A 16,731-nucleotide genomic window follows, 5' to 3' on the forward strand; every position below is an offset into this window, starting at 1 on the left:
TATAAATACCACATATAATTTCTTTTATGAAAATCATGCAGAGAAAAATTAGCATTACTTGTTTTGGACATCTATATTTGCAAGTATTTTTTTTACGTTAACGTCAATTAAATATGAATATAGAACGAATTGAGATAGGAATTAGGAATAAAAGATTCATTGAACCAGTACCTCTTTATTTTAAGCATTTTCTTATGTACGTTAGAATTTGGCGAAATACAGACAAAACTATAGAAAAATAATGTGAGTTTCTCAATATTCATTTTATTTAATGTTTGATGGAATTTCATGACAGTTTACTACAGCCGCATTTATTTTCGAAACAATGTTAACTCAGTTGTTTATCCCCTGATGACTCACAAGCTTAAGGTAGAAAACTTGTGAATGATAATATATGCAAGTAATGTCAATGACTTTTTCGGGTTTCCAAAACCAAGCGAATTTTGGTCTGACGACAGTTTAGATGGAACCGAAGTGCATATTTGTGTGTGCGTATTTATCGGCTGATTAAAATTGGCGAACACGCGTATTCATGTATATGGGGAACCAATTAAACTGTCGGTCGACAAAAAAATTATTAGTCTAAGGAACCCTTACTTTGTATAATAATATATAGGTTTCGCCATGCAAATAACCTAAATTATACAATTTCAAATATCATTAAGATCAACAGCTTCAACTGGCGGTAAAACAACTTCAGGTTCTTTTCTAGGTTTGTGCTTTGTATTCTCAATTATTTTTGCCTCAAGTTTGGACCAACTACCAGCTTCTAATTTCTTCATTTTAATTTCCACTTTGGTCTTATACATTTTTAGTTGAGAGGCTGCTATATCTATAACCTTAATTAAAAAAATAAGCATCTAAGCCAGGAAAAGGAAGGTTGGGCCATACCCCTCTTAATTCAACATCTAATTCAAAATTTGCACTGTTTTCTTGAGGAAACACTAAATTGATGTACATCCTAATGGGGCTCAGTTTGATCACACTTTTACTTGGACTGTATTGTTTGGCATAAACTGAGACAATTACAAAGGAACCAGTTTGATGGTAATCCCAACGACAATTTACCTTTGCTTCAGACTCCTAGAAAACTCTTTATCAGATTTCTTTATTACCATTTTTTAAACGTACATCATCTTTTTTCCATAAATGTTTCCCTTCTTTGCAGCCCTTTTGGTTTAAAAATGAATTAAAATCTGTAGTTTTCTTTTGGCAACAAGACCAATATTTGAGACCCTCATGAAAAATAGGAACTCCTGGGTGATGAAGACATATACTTATGTTAGAGTCGGGGCCTAGAGTTGACACATTTGATACATCAATGAAGATGAAATAAACTAAAAAGCATACCTTCATATGAACTGTTACAAGCTCCATTCTTGCAGTTTGTTCCTATTATAACATCAGAGTTTTGTGAAATGGGTTCTTGAGGTTTTTCAATAGAGTCAATTTGGGACAGTAAATCAAGTGCAATATCAGGTTCCATTGTAACCTATAATTTAATGCAAGTCAAATAACCCCAAAATGACATAAAGTAAGGTACCATTGGAGTTTCCAAAGGTGGCCTCTTCAGGGTTGGAGGTACAATTGGTTTAATCTCAACAGTAGTTGTATTAGGCAGTTCAGCACATTTTGATTTTTCTGGCTCTGGTGGCTTTATATTTGAATGCTTGCCTACAGTGCAGCCGCGTATATTCAAAAACTCTGTGAAATCTGTACACTTTTTATTACAGCAGGACCAACCTTTGTAGGCATCATGGAAAAATGGGGCTCCTGGGTGGTGTCTACAAGAATCTGTATAACACAGGGGGTTTACAGACATGTTATGTTACAAGTAGAATTTTGTGAAAGACCTCAAAACTAAGCTGGTAATTTAGTAAGTGAAAGGAAGGTGCTTTCTGAAGATGATTGATGGGAAACTTACCATCCCCGTTGGATGTTGGATCATATTTTTGACCACAACCCCGATTAAAGCACTGTTCGTTTGCCATTTAAATAAAGAATAATTATTCGGGTTAAAATAGAAGGATCCAGGTCTTTTTCAGAAGATTTTTAAAATCTCTGGATTTTGCTAGAACCTGCAAAATCGATGCATTCACCTCAAAATATGAAGTTAACATTGACGTTGACACTTTGCCTTTGGAGTTTGTGCTTTCTGTCGACACTAAATTCATATTTCCCTGTTGTGTCCGCCCTCTGTGCCTGACCTTGAGAAACATTGAATATAGGTTAAATTTGACAACATATTGGTTATGTTTTTTGTTGATATCTTGGAAGTTTCCGTTTTTATGTCCCTGTGTGTTTTCGAATTAAAATATTTGTTATTTAATAGAAATTTTTACTAAACATTGTTAAGAACAATGCGGGTTATCCCTTTTTCAAAATTAATGCGCCTGCCATTACTTAACAACTGTCGGCACATGACCTGCAAAACTTTATGGGATCTCCCAAAAACCGCCCAACTGGACGAAAAATACCTCTTAGATCCTGATAATATTCATAAAATCGACGACAATACCAACCATAGGAAGAGCAGAGGAAATATCAAGCTTATACATGAACTGTATAACAAATTAAAGTCAGTGAAATGTACCAATTCTTCATATGCAGAGATAAAGAAGTTGTTTGATAACGAATGCCTTGAGATACCTAATAAAACTCATCCAGACGTGTTTCAATATGGGAACAGCCCTAAATTAGTAAAATATGTCGGACAAAAAAGAAAGTTTGAGTTTCCTCATAAGGAATTTTCTGAAATTGCCAAAAGTCTTAATTTAGTTCGAACTGACCAGTTAGGTAATTTATCTGGTAGCAGGAGCTATTATTTATTGGGCCAAATGGCCGAGTTAGAGCAAGCTTTAGTGCGTTACTTTGCCGGTAATCTAGTCAAGAATGGTTTTCAGTTAGTGTCTGTACCGGACATTCTCCCACGGAGTGTTGTGGAAAGTTGTGGCATGAGTACTCGGGGGGAAAGAACACAGGTAAGCATGTTTTCTGCATTTTCACGAATTATACCAGCGTAAATTAATATTTAAATATAGGTTTATACATTAGATCCAGAAATATATGGACCTGATCTTTGTCTTTCTGGTACATCAGAAATTGCTTTAGGTGGGTATTTAAGCAATGAAATAATAGATGTGAGAGAGTTGCCTTTAAAACTGTGTTCCATAAGCAGATGTTATAGGGCAGAAGCTTCAAGTATTGCTGAAGAAAGGGGAATTTTTCGGTGGGCATAAAACACATTTATGTGTGAAAAATATATGAAATTAATATATTTTAGAGTCCATGAGTTTACCAAAGTAGAAATGTTTATTGTAACCCATCCTCTGCAGTCAGATTTAATGTTAGAGGAACTTAGGGCTCTTCAAGAACATTTATTTGAGCCACTAGAAATCCATTTTCAAGTACTTGACATGCCTCCTCATGATTTAGGGGCACCTGCCTATAGAAAGTATGATATTGAGGCTTGGATGCCGGGACGAAATATTTATGGTATTGAAGAGAAACATTAAAGTTCTTTAATTTTTTAAAAATAATTTTGGAAATTTTAGGAGAAATCTCTAGTTGTTCTAACTGCACGGATTTTCAGTCCCGACGCTTAAATATACAGTACAAAAATTCGAATGGAAACTGCGATTTTGTTCACACTTTGAACGGGACTGCTTGCGCGATTCCTCGATTGCTGATAGCACTTACTGAAACTCACCAAGAACGGAATGGTGTAATTACAATACCGCAGGTTGTTCAGAAATTTATGCATGGAAAAAAGGTCATTCAAAAGCAGAAGAAAATACCTCAATTGATGTTAGTTAAAAATAAAAAGCATAAATCTTAATTTGTGATTGATTTATCCAGGATTTGTTGGGTATTAAACTTAAATCTGACAGCTGATTTTGACCGAAGATGATAATCTCAAACTCGAAAAGTTCGTAGAGTTGAATCTCGTGCCTGTCGGCGTTCTAGATTTTTGAAATTGCGAAGTACCGGTAGTTGAATTAATTTCCAGGTATGAACTTCAATGCAATTTGTGCCCGAATCACAGGTGCTATTGGGGAAAGGACATTGATGTTTATGTAAACCAGACCTTGTACATATAATACTCTTGTTGGTTGGTGATTTTTTAGAATTAAACTTATTTAACTTGCGCATAGTTTTTAATTCGATTCTTTCTTCCCTTGCGATGAGCACCGTTTGAGTCATTCTCTTTTAGACTTTGTAAAGTCTGAAATCTGTAGAAGGCAATGCTATGTGTAATTCTTCTAGATATTGTCCAACATGTGCCGGGAAACAATGGGTTTGCACTTTTAGTAATTTTAGAAATTCGTTAACTTCAAGTTTTAGAGGATTTTGGCATATATAAGGACAAATGCAGTTTATTCAAATCTTTTATTAAAGTGCCGTTCTTTGTCGTACGGAGAGACGCCCTTTCGAAAACCCGGTTTTAAGGAAATCAACGTGGAAGTCAGTTTAGATGAATAAATTTCATTTAATTTACTTTTCAAGTACTGTATGTATTTTTCGCCATTATTGGCATGTCCTTTTCCGATATCGAGCAAAGCCTGAAAAAAGACCGTAAACATTTATCGAGCACCTTTAAGCTGCAAATACAGCGATTTCATGAACACCTCCGGGCGTGAATGAATCGAAATGATGAGGGTAGATTTCAAGTTGCAGGAAGCGCGCGTCTACTTAAAATTCTGCTTCGAGTAAATTCCTGTTTCGCAAGAAGGTGAAATCCAGGGAGGCAATTCTGAGGCGTCATAGATTTTAGCAATTTTTCCTATCTTTTACCATTCCAATTTTGATGCCTCTGATCGGGCTTCTGTTGCCGGCTAACTATTCGGCGGTACCGATTTTTGGGTATTAAACTTTTGGAGGAATCGACGAAAACGTTTTCTCTGAGAGCAAATCTTCATATAATAAATAAAACTCGTTCAAGTAAATCAAACCTCCCAGTTGGTTTTTACGATGGCGAACTTCCGCGAAGCACCACGATTTAATCTCCAATGTCTCTGCACTTGGCTTTAACGTTTCAATTAAAACTTTCCGATACGTATAAGAGTTCTTCCTCATTTAAAACGGCTTTACAACCTTCGAGCGACGACGATGAGGGCTAATTTCAATTCCCCAAATATTGGGACATGCTGACATTATAATCGAAGTTTGCCTCGTTTTATTTGAGGAGAGAGGATATTCACTGCGTCTGCCCGTACAGCGAAAAACAGTAAAACTGGACAAATTCAATATCTGCATACTTCGACATATGTGGAAAAAATACCGAAACACGTCATTGTTTGATTCTGAAATTACATCCTGCAACGTAAAAATTTCACCCCAAAAATCCAACCCCCTTGGTGTGAAAGTTGCCATCCCCAAATTTTTTAGTTTGGAGTGTGGATTTGTGATAGCTCAATTGAAATGCGTTTTCAGTACATTTTTAAAATTGTTATGAATTTAAACTTTATCGGAAAGAATAATGGGAAAAAATAACTTCGTGTAATTGACCAAATTCCCTGTAAGCAAAACATTATGTAACTAATACCGTTCAGTTCGTTAGGGACAATGTAACAAAATAACAAGAACAAATCGATCTCAATGTACTCTAAGGTGGTCAAAATTCAAGCCTCGAATCTTTTAGCAGTAACTTAATCGTAAATAAAGATGTTTGTTAACGTTAACCGATATCTGAGGCGTAACCAATCTAACCGCAAGTTTTATTCTTCTCCAAGTCAGCTAGACAACGTGGTTTAGTTTGTTACAACTTACCCTTCACATATCCTTAAAGAAAGAAATCTAATGCAGTAAGATCAAACGATCCTGCTAGCCATTCTGGCGATCCTCCCCTTCCTATTCACCGGTTTGGAAAAATTAAGTGGAGGTGCACTGACCAACGCTTTCGTCACCTTCAAAAAGACTGCAATTCTAGAGATTTCGTTATAGTTGTAGCACAGTAGTTGCTATGTGTGAGGTGGTTGTGGTTAATCAGCAGGTGAAAGGATTCCTATCAACTGAGTGTTGGCAAGAGAAAAGAAGGGGAACGTAAGTACGATGGTGAGTCGCTTCATGGTGAATTTTGCTGAGGGTATGAAAAGTGTATGAGGGGAAATGTGTAAGAGGTTGTGCCTGTGTACCGAAGGAGGAGCTTGATTAATTAATTTTGTTCACAGTGATGGACGTGTATTGTTGGTTTATAGCTCAAACAACTGTTCCAATGTATGAGAAACGTGACGCTTCTATTGTTAATAAATAATTCCAGTTTGCTGGATTTGTGCAAATATTACCCTTCCCGAATTTTAAGGGGTTAGAATTGAGGGTGAATAATTTTCTCTGTAATTCGTACCTCTGTCTTTGAAAATATATTTATCAGTATGATTAAAAAGTCGGACAAAATCTGCAGTAATATTACATTTATCCTTAAGTACATATTTTAATTATTAATAGTTTATTGTAATTTTTGATACACAGGGTGTAACCTATCATTACAGAGATATTTCCGGCGACGATAGAATTCTGCCAGAAAATAAAAATGCTAATAGACCCTGGTCAAAAGCGCATCATTTCTGATATACAGGGTGGCGAAGTTTCAAATTTTTTCTCATATTTTACGTTTTTTGCAGAGCACCCTGAAATATCTTCAAAATGATGTTTCACACCCTGTATTTACAACCAAGAGGCAGCATCTCAAAACAGAGCTTCAGCACCACATAACTCATTGGTTACCAAGGGTTCTCGCGAAAAGGGTATAGAGGAATAGACATATCAGGTTTAAATGCGATGTCAATTCCTCAAGAAACCGGGAACGGTCCTGGACTCAAAACGACTTGAATACTCATACACACGAAAATGCATTACATAAGGCAGATATATGAGTTCAACGTGACATAACGAACGTGTCTTAGATAACGTGCTTTATTGTCCCAAGTTAAGATGAGCGCTATGACAAAGCTTAAAAATTACATAATGTTTATTACTAATACATAACACACAATGTAGATTTAGCATATAACACCCCCTCTTCCTGGTTCGCCGAGGCCCTGGGCGAGAGAGCACCTCGTGGTTAACACGATCTTACTTTGTAGATGAATCATTGGAAGAGTGCATCACCATGCTGTCGTTTTCGTAATACGGTGGTGGTCCTACCTATTAATCACACGTACACTCGTGTTCTTTGATGTTAACTTGAAGACGTTGTTTACGTCACGTATACGTTAACGAAAAAAACTACGACGTATTTATCGTTTTGAATTCAGTTCTGTTTTATTTCATATTGCCAATACATACTGGTGATTTAGCGGTATCGTTATTTATTAAGGTTAATAATTATTTTGATTGTTACGGAAATTACTTAAAGGAAGCCCCCGGAAAATTTCATTTTTCATGGATTGAATGCTGCAGTATTCAATATGGGAATTAGAGGGATTAAACTAACTGCGATCTAAACTGAAACTGTGCGAACTGACCCTAAACCGATACATAGGCATAAATAGCGTATAAAAGTACCTATATAAACACAGTAACAATTGCAAAAACGTATCACAAAAGCGTTTTCTTCAATTAATTACGATTTCAAAGCATATCACCTCAAACGAATTCAAAATAACGGTGTGATGACGTGTATAATTAACGGCTAAATTTTACTGGGCAAGGATAATTAACATTGGGCAACAACGGAGGACGAGTCAATCACCATCATCATCATCATCATCATCATCATCATCATCATCGTAATGTGGTGTCGTCTTTTTTAATTTAAGGTAGAAACAGAGGTGGGTAATCTCAACGTTATTTACAGAAATGACGAAGCTACTTGACCTTCTCGAGAGAGCATGCGCGATCCTGCGTCGTTGCCTGTTTTAACTTAATTTCCCAAACAATGAATCAAAATTCAACAAATGAATTCTTATTGTAGTGCCCATCCTTGCCTTGAGATCCGTAACATCTGTGCCGTGTTCGTATTTACACACATTACTATACAATCCCTTAAGAAGTTTTCTTCCTCATGGTTCTTTTCTCGACAACCAACCCGTCTAATTTTCCCTCTAAGGCACTGCCCTCTACACCGATCCATATTATAAAAATCAAAGTTCAACCACAAGACCGCACCACCAGGAGAGTAACGATTAAACCTAAGAATATCCCTATTGGATGGCCCTTAAATTGACTACTTTTGCTATGCACAATAAACCGCCCCTTGGGCGAGGTGAACCATTGGAAAACATCCGATAGTTCACCATAACCGTGCTGGTTTTTGGTCTGAACTAGGCACTCGTAGACGGAATCGGGTTGCAGGTTGTGCAGACGATACCATTGTGTTCGCTCACTGGAGGCGGGGTTGAAGCTTTGACTCGGGTTGATCTGGATATCGTGCCACTGGCCCGGGTGATGATAAGTCGAGTTTATCTGAAGTGATCGCTCGAATTATTGTAATCAATATTTGCAACAACAATTTTTTTATTTTACCATGATTCTTCTGTACAGCACTCTAACCTCCACAATTGGGAAGACCGACTGTACCACCCACTTCAGGTCGTACTCGCTGGGATTAGAGTATTGAGGACTGACTATCCTGGCCGGCCCGGGCTTCCCAGATAGCTCAATGTATCTGTAAATACATTCGATAATGAATTTGAGCATAACGCGACAAGGTATGACGCACCGTTTGTCTCGACCTATCGAATTTGAAACCAGGCAGCTGTAGTTGCCAAAATCGGGCATTTGGATATTTTTAATGGTCAAAGTGTAGGTTTGTCCGTTTTTCGTCATCAACCTCCGGTCAGTTGGTTGAAGCTGAAAGGAGTCCTGCAGCCAGGTTACCTGCGAAATTATTAATCTTGAGGAGAATTTCCTTTTAATTTTAGGTGACACATAACTAAATCCAGACAAGAATTAAGCCGTCGAGTGCTACACACATCTCGCAAATTCAACGGAAATGGAACATGAATATAATTATAAATCTGGAGATTAAAGTTAAGAAGATTGGAGCCGTAGTTTCGTTACGATCCCTCTGCGATATTTTGTCGGTAAAGTCAGTTCTCTGGTATGAACTTCGAGATTCCCATTTCGTTTTAATTAGTAAAATCTTCGCTTACTTATTTTTCCCATTAATTTTTGATCTCGGATAATATTTAGCAGTAATTTTTACCCGGAATAATTAACGGAGGGACACCGGCGGTTAGATTTTGCTGAGGCTCCTCTTTAGGGTCAACTAGCGCCATTTACGTAAGCGCGTGGACAAAAGGTGTTTTAGAATAAACCTCGACGCGAGAACCTAGACCATTCAAGATAGTTCGTCGGAAATCTAAACCTGACCGGAACAGAGCTGGACTTAAACAATCGAGTTAGATTCCGGCTATAGAATTGGACGTGGGAACACGACGTACTGAGAGTGGCAGTGAAAGTTCGGGGGGCTAGCCGAACACGGCAGTCAAGTGTTAAAGGAAGCCGCAGGCTCGAATGTCAAAATCTAGTGAGCTACATGACTAATTAGCCCGACTTGAGTTGTGGACATGCAGCGCGAGCGTCTACTTGTACGTGGGAACACGGCTGACCGGAAGTAGGACCATAGAGAATAGTTTGCGGCCAGCTCTTGGGAGTACTACGTTCAAGTGCCACTGCAGCTCCAAGTGTGGGATCAAAGTTTTCGTCAGATCGGGTTGGATTGCTGGCTTAGAGTGTGAGTGTCTACGAGGAAATGCGTCTTGCCGATTCTGACGAAGCCGATTTAAATTTGACGGCAGTTCATGGGAACAGCTACATTGAAATGCCAATGGAACGTCTGCTGTTCCGTAGATGTTTTTTCGTTGCACTAAAAGTTACTTCAACATTATTATTAATGTAAGTTTCAGGCAAGTGCCTCACTCTTAAGTACTTTATCTGAATGTAATTACTGGCATTAACTTTTAGGAATTCGAGACTTGTAGCTTGAACACTATCGCGAAGTTATTCGAGCCGGAGCAGCTAGTTTCATCCGAACAACTTTGCAATATCCATTTTCGTTTTAATTAGTTGGATATCTCCGAAGTTTATTTTGCTATCGCGCTCTAAATAAAGCGAATATCGAGAATAATTACAACTAGGAGTTTCAGATCTCGGATTTATGGTTATTGACGATAATCCCTATAAACTCCTTTCGGATGGGTGTTTCCAGGAACTGCCTGGACTAGCTAACAATGCTTTTGGGTTAAATACCTCTGCTGGTGGGTCCGCGTGCACCACGCAATCCAGCTTCGCTTCCAGGCCTTCGCCAGAGTTCACCCAAGATCTCAGCACGTTAACTTCAGGAGGATCTGGAATTTTAAGTTAGACACCCCTTTAAATATTTGCTTAGAGGCAGTTAAACTCCGGCTTAATCTTTTATTTACAGTAAAGCAACTTACATAAAACATGAAGTCTAATTTCTCCAGTTACTGGTTGTCCTATCCCGTTCGATGCAGTGCACTGGTAAATTCCTCCGTCTTGTCTTTGAGCATCGTTTATGTTGAGCAAATAGCCCGTTTCCACTTGCAGCCCCGTAGGCAGGAGACCATCCTACGTAACAACATACACGGATAGATAAAAAGGTATATACAGGTTGTTTCGTTTAAAGTGCCCAAGCTGCTGTGATGCCATTGTTCATATCATCCGATGTTATTGAGACGCGAACGTGCACTTTTTCTTTAAGATATCCCCAAATAAGAAAGTCTAACGGGGTCAAGACAGGTGGTCTGGGTGGCCAGTTCACGGGACCATTACGTTCTATCCATTTTTCAGGAAACATTTCATTTAAACCGTCTCGTGCCGCATGAGCAAAATGGGCTGAACATCCATCGTGCTGATACCCCGTAGCAACTCTTCGATCAAGGGATCTGCCAACAAAACCGATAGGTTATTTAATGGAAAAATACGATATTTCTCTCCATTTAAATTGTTTTCAACACAAAATGGTCCTATTAATTTGTGGCGGACGATACAGCATCAAACGTTAATCGACCATTGTCTGTTATGTCCGACTCGTAGCAAGTGAGGGTTTTCAAGGAAAAAATAGCACATGTTGCGACGATTTAGCTCACCATGGCCCGTGAAGTAGATTCGTCAGAAAAGGACGCTGATGAGCAAGTTTTCATTTGAATCTCATTTTTTCCTTGGCCCAAGTACAGAATTGCAGTCCCTTTTTCATGTCGTTGCTATGTAATTCTTACTGGAGAGAAACATGATACCGATGCAACTTATTCCATTTCAAAATGCGATGCAGCCTGCCCCAGGAAGTGCCCGAATCTCTCGAAAACCAACGGCAACTTAAATGGGGATCAACAGCTACGGCCCCTAAATTGGTTATTTGGTTGTTTTTATTAACGGCAGTTCTTGTGCGTTTTTTTTACTTGTCTCCACGTTGCCACTTTCAAGGAATTTCTTGATTATTCGATAAAAAGTTCGGCGACTAAGTGCTCTTTCTTCAGCGAAGCTTTGCACATAAATCGAATAAGCTTCAGCGCCGTTTTGACCACTTTCTCCATAAACTAACGTCATGCGAATTTTGTTTTCGTTAAGAAAATTCTCCATTTTTCACTATTAACTCTAGTTGAAAAAAAAAACAATTAGCTTCGTGTTATAGTTCTTTTGAAATTTATAATTAAATTCGATACTCACAACAAACATTGACGAGTATTTTCTAGTGAAAACATTATTTTTTAGTACGACTGATAAACGATCTAAAATAATATTTATTATGGTTTTGGGTTAATTTTTAGTAACTGTGATTTTTTCCATTAATAAAGTTTTTTTCGCAATTTAAGTCACATGTTATTTTAAATGTGCCACTTCAATTTTGATGATATCTGTAATATGGGAAGAGCCACAAAAAAACTTTTCTAACAAAAAACAATGCATTTTTTAAGCTCTTTGCAAATTAGCCAAAAGAGATGGGTGTTCCATTACGAAAAGGCCTAGAGATGCCCCTTTAATGACCTTGAGTGAAAATTTGCTTGTGTGCGTTGGATTGTTGGAAACTAGTTCTAATTTAAAAATTGGTTTCAGAGATAATCGCTTGTGTCACTTTAAACGAAACACCCTGTATCAACACGGAAAAGAACTTACCTTCCTTGACCACTGCACAGTTGGAGTGGGATTCCCATCGGCTTTACACTCAAAGGAAACGGGATTTCCCTTCCTCGTCACGATCTGCCCACTGGGCGGCATGATTTGAATTTTGGGAGGCACTGCAAGACCCCAAAAGCCCATTAAAGTGAAGAAATTTGCACATTTAACGCAGCCTTTTACTAATATTACGCGGTAATAAAAAGGGCCCATTATGATGCATTATGAAGTTGCACTCAAGGCAAATGCCGCATAAATATTCATGTCGTGACCCCGCTGTATATAGGGCGAAATTTGTGACGGGGCATTTAGAATTCATGCTCTGCGAATTGAGCAACAAAAAATCATCGTTATGACGGTGGTTATTGCACAAAACGAGGCCTTTTTGCCTTTTTATAGCCGGGCGAATCTATGGTTGAGTACGTAGACATTTTGAGCTGAGGAGGAAAAATGAAATTGCAAGGGATACATTTCTGCATGTATGGTGGCTTTGTCGTGAAATGAGAGCGAGCTTTGAGGGCGTTTAGGATCGTGATTAGAAAGAAAAAAGTGGGTTAGAAATCGGCATTAATCCATAGCGGCCGGGAAATTCGGGGCTTTGTCTGGAGACGGATTCCGATCACCAGTGGCTGTAAAATTGAGTTCTCTTTGACCGAACTGGTGGCATTACCTAATTCATTATTAGATCTAACCCGAAACAGTTCGTTAATTTTCAAAAATGCAATTAGTGAATACTCAAAAATGCGTCGTGTGAGAAAACTTTCATATTCGCAGCAAGTTTTTTGATATTATGGCGAATGCCATTTTAATAAGTTTTTTAAATCTAAATTCAACTGTCTCTTTGAATCTTATTGAAGGCAATTGTGGGCATGTAGCTGGCACATCCGTGCTTTGTCCGAACGTCTGCTAACCTTTGGTGCGCCACTGATTGTAGGATAAAGTTTCTTTTCACTAAATCCATAGACGCTAATTAATTCAGTCTAATTTACTGTTAGGGTCGATGAATGACATCTTCATATTTCTTAAAAATTAAAGCAATAAATACGTAAAAAGATAATAAACTCGATATTTTTCAGTTCCGCATCAAGTTTTCTTGACGTTTTGGCGGACGTACACGCCTGATCCACACAATCAGTTTAGTGATGCAGTCAACGGGTTTTCAGGCCTCTGTGCTCACCAAAAGACGCGACCATCCCAGTTTGATTTTCCAATTTATTTATTTCTGTAAGTAAATGGAATTTACCTGTTGAACATATAAAATACCGCACGGTTCTTGCTGGTCATCCTTTCCAATCATAGTTGTAATGGCTACTTCAAAGTGATTTACGACGAGGGCTTCTGCTGTTATAATAAAAGGGGCCCAGCGTCAAGTAACGTTATTTATTCTTGCTCCAGCCATTGAGCAACCAAACATATCTTTTCATAGCTGATCCGAGTAATTTATCAATCAAGCGGCTTCCCAAATCCACGCCGAAAATGTATATTTCACTGACTGCATGTCCCATATCTGATAATTTGGTTTAAGCATTTCTCGGTACAGTTGGAAGTTGAGCGTGTAGCAAGCGATAGATAATTTCATTTGGCAAATAACGTAGATTGGCTATATTAACCGCCCGACAACGAATTCACAATCTCGACCGAAATTCCGGATTCAACGAGAAGGGATGAAAATTTTCCCGTTGATGCCGGAGGTGGATTATGATATTTCGATGACACTTTCGGGGCATTTAAACAACAAATTGAAATAATGAAAATAAAGCCGGAAGCGTTTTGTATTGCAAGCAATGAGTGCATCCACCGCATTGTTGTGATAATCCTGACAAAGAGCGTCCAGTAATATGGACAAATAATGCGGCGATGAGTTGTGTGTGTGTGTGTGTGTCCCTCGAACGCTTGCACGGACGTATTCCAGCCTGGAAGCAAACAGCTGCCGTACATAAACTTATCTAAATATTACAGAACACAAAGAGGAAATGTTGACAAATTTCATTTAGTCTTATTTCAAATTGCAGGATCTCTTTCCTGACTTCGTCGACTAATTTATGCATGAAGAGGAGAATACTAAACGGCCGAAACTCAAAAAAGTTTTATGAAGTCAATTTAACTTTCTAAATCATTTCGTTGTAACTGCGGTTAAGAAGATTGGACTTTTGATGTAAAGAAATTAAAAGTTTTGAGACGATTGAGTCGACTCTAAGCTCCATTCAGAGGTTTTATTATCATATAATTTTCACTTTTCGAACTAGTCCGTACAAATTTTCCAAAACAACGCAGTCGGTAGGTGTGTGCACCCACAATGTGAATATTAATTCTCTGGTTTGCTCGCCTGCGTTTTAAAATGCAAATTAGCTCATTAGGGATTTAGAGAAAAAAAAGTTTATTTCTGTTCGGGAGGTGTTGTTGGCCACTCGGTCAAACCTGCGGCCTTGACCGCCATCGAACATTAGCCGTTCGTTGGATTTTCAGAAACTCTGCGCCTAAATTAATTAACTCAGTAACAACGCGAATCCCTTCGAGTAATGAAATTCTGCAACTTCGGAAGATATGTAAATTGAACGAGAATATATTTGAGAAATTTCCCCCATTTCGCCCATTGGACTTAAAAGTATAATTCGGGGTAATTAAAGATTTTGACTAATGGCTGCGTCTAAACAAAGAAAGAATGAATCTCTTGATTCCAGTCATTTACGGACGACCGTGTCGGGACGGAATTTGAAATAAATGCGGATAATGGCCTGTTTTGGTGTAGCGTACGCCGTTATGAACATGGAGTTTCAATATACAATGTTGCTATTTTTTCATAGAGACGAAAAAAGAGCACTAAAAGTCATAATAAAGTAGAACACATCATTAATATATATCGAAACGTTTCGAAAATATGAATAAAAAATCATCCTCAGGAAGGAACTTTCCACACCCCGCATGTGGAAAACGGAGCGCATTTCGATATATGTTTATACCAAGTTTTCGCTGTGTTTTGGCTCCTAGAATGTCCGGTTGAATAGAAGCTCTGTTGAGAGACACCTTGTACACCGCGTGACGTAGAAAACAGAACACCTCGCAAAAACGGTTTGACATAAATGATTTTTTATATGAATATTTTTATACTAACACAAGTAAAAAATTAAACATATTTGGTGGTTTAAACCATCCGTGTGGTGTTCGCTTCTGGACATGTCTACGCGATCGATTCGATCAGATGATTGATGTCCTATCGAAGGATCTCACTGTAGGCTGTCTGGACGGCATTACAGATATGGGGAAAATTTTGTAACTTGCTACTCACAACGTCCCACGCACATTCGATTGGTGACAAGTCTGAAGATCGGGGCGGCCAAGGTAACAAATTGATCGTATTATAAGGGGCTGTCCACACTCGTAACGAAGCGAACCTGTCTCTTAACGTTGAAAGTTTAAGGCGGCAACCTTGAGGCTCTGCAGTACTTCGATACCTACCCAAACTTCTCTTTCATTGTGGCTGGTCTTCCTGGGATCGTGCCTGGCAGCACGATATTTAAACTTTAGCTTAACCTAGTGGATATTTTTCTAAATGAAAAATCAGTAAAAACATACCTAAAATTGCTGATAACAGAATAACGAATGCGAGAATATAATTGAAAAACTGATTGTTTTTACTATTCATATAAACAAACATGAATACCAAAAATTATTTAAATCAAACCATTATTACGGGGTGTTCTCTTTACCACGTCGCGCAGTATGCATTGACCATTAACCGGATTTTAAGATTTTACATCGGAGGTATAATCCCGTCACACAGTCAATTGGTTGTATGATCGCACATATTCGATCTGATGAATCTTGCGTTGTTTATTCCGACTTACCTGATTTTGGCCAATTGGTATATTTGGCAAATTCGGGTTGAGACTCGACAGAAAAAAAGTTTCTGCAGATTTAGCAAAACGCGTTGTATTCGGGATGCTAATCTAAAGTAAACATCAGCATCCAATTTTGCAATATCTTTCAATTCAGCTCATACGCCGCAGCCATGCTGAATATTCATGAAAGCTGGTTTTAAATGGACTTTTAATTCGTGCAATACTACGATATATGCTGACTATGTACATTTAGCCCAAAAAGAACATAACATAATATAAATTAAAATGTGTTGTGGCTGGAGCGATGGAGGCGTGCATTGTGCTCTTCTGGAATTCTTGACAAAATGGAGATTGAATTATTGAGAATTATGTTATTTCTACAATTCTACGTCCCATTCAAACGTTTTTGTTGCAACTGGAAATGTTTTGAGAGATGACAAAGCCGCGGGGTGTTGGACGGAGTGGAATTCAAATTTTGTCCACTTTTATTGTCCCTTGAACGTTCATCATAAATATTCATGAACATCCGCGTTTAATAAAGTTTCAATATGGCTGCCCGTAATACGTATGCAAATGAATAAAAACACAGAATGAGAAATAGCATTGGGGGAGTTGATTGGTGAAAAAGTCACTCCCCCAGAGGACGTGTGCCTCTCCCTCGGGGTGGAAAGTGGTTCTTCTGCAACTAAACTCCTGAGGAAATATTTTGTTAATAGTACCGCTTGTTGAATATTCATGAAGAGCTTTTAATAAATTTCCAATACCGCCGTTTCCGCACTCACATAGTCCCGAACGAACGAAAACAAAACGCGTTAAG

The 16,731-nt window shown here is 38.2% G+C and overlaps 3 protein-coding genes across 4 annotated transcripts in view; 1 reads left to right on the forward strand and 2 right to left on the reverse strand.

Moving 5' to 3' along the window:
* Positions 1 to 159: 159 nt before the first annotated feature.
* On the reverse strand, positions 160 to 2,118 carry CHORD (CHORD-like protein). Its single transcript, XM_066294593.1, has 6 exons — positions 1,925 to 2,118; positions 1,544 to 1,794; positions 1,351 to 1,492; positions 1,132 to 1,295; positions 892 to 1,083; positions 160 to 839 (listed from the first exon to the last, which is right to left on the reverse strand). Exons 1-6 carry the CDS (start codon positions 1,989 to 1,991, stop codon positions 651 to 653), a joined length of 1,005 nt encoding a protein of 334 aa, XP_066150690.1. The 5' UTR covers positions 1,992 to 2,118; the 3' UTR covers positions 160 to 650.
* A 12-nt stretch (positions 2,119 to 2,130) lies between these two features.
* On the forward strand, positions 2,131 to 4,147 carry SerRS-m (Seryl-tRNA synthetase, mitochondrial). Its single transcript, XM_066294589.1, has 4 exons — positions 2,131 to 2,981; positions 3,042 to 3,229; positions 3,284 to 3,495; positions 3,555 to 4,147. The coding sequence occupies exons 1-4, from the start codon at positions 2,361 to 2,363 to the stop codon at positions 3,836 to 3,838; spliced, it is 1,305 nt and encodes a 434-aa protein (XP_066150686.1). The 5' UTR covers positions 2,131 to 2,360; the 3' UTR covers positions 3,839 to 4,147.
* Positions 4,148 to 7,234: 3,087 nt separating this feature from the next.
* Positions 7,235 to 16,731, reverse strand: part of LOC136346047 (neurotrimin-like) — a 65,929-nt gene continuing 56,432 nt past the window's right edge. For both annotated transcript variants that reach the window (XM_066294900.1, XM_066294899.1), the window contains 6 exons: positions 12,076 to 12,197; positions 10,380 to 10,530; positions 10,192 to 10,289; positions 8,660 to 8,817; positions 8,464 to 8,605; positions 7,235 to 8,403 (listed from right to left, as the gene is read on the reverse strand). In XM_066294900.1, coding sequence (XP_066150997.1) covers positions 8,089 to 8,403; positions 8,464 to 8,605; positions 8,660 to 8,817; positions 10,192 to 10,289; positions 10,380 to 10,530; positions 12,076 to 12,197 — 986 coding nt within the window. In that variant the 3' untranslated portion in view covers positions 7,235 to 8,088. The remainder of the gene's footprint in view (positions 8,404 to 8,463; positions 8,606 to 8,659; positions 8,818 to 10,191; positions 10,290 to 10,379; positions 10,531 to 12,075; positions 12,198 to 16,731) is intronic.

Source organism: Euwallacea fornicatus, chromosome 21 (assembly GCF_040115645.1).
Source record: "Euwallacea fornicatus isolate EFF26 chromosome 21, ASM4011564v1, whole genome shotgun sequence".
In the NCBI taxonomy this organism is placed as follows: Eukaryota; Metazoa; Arthropoda; class Insecta; order Coleoptera; family Curculionidae; genus Euwallacea; species Euwallacea fornicatus.

Bases quoted from the DNA above. Each gene is read 5' to 3' on its own strand.
- SerRS-m (XM_066294589.1), top strand. From the start codon at position 2,361: ATGCGGGTTATCCCTTTTTCAAAATTAATGCGCCTGCCATTACTTAAC. The intron at 3,230-3,283 runs GTGGGCATAAAA...AATATATTTTAG, and splicing joins GAAGAAAGGGGAATTTTTCG to AGTCCATGAGTTTACCAAAG. The intron at 3,496-3,554 runs GTATTGAAGAGA...TGGAAATTTTAG, and splicing joins GCCGGGACGAAATATTTATG to GAGAAATCTCTAGTTGTTCT.
- CHORD (XM_066294593.1), bottom strand. From the start codon at position 1,991: ATGGCAAACGAACAGTGCTTTAATCGGGGTTGTGGTCAAAAATATGAT. The intron at 1,493-1,543 runs GTACCTTACTTT...ATTAAATTATAG, and splicing joins CACCTTTGGAAACTCCAATG to GTTACAATGGAACCTGATAT. The intron at 840-891 runs GTATGGCCCAAC...TTTTTAATTAAG, and splicing joins TAGATGTTGAATTAAGAGGG to GTTATAGATATAGCAGCCTC.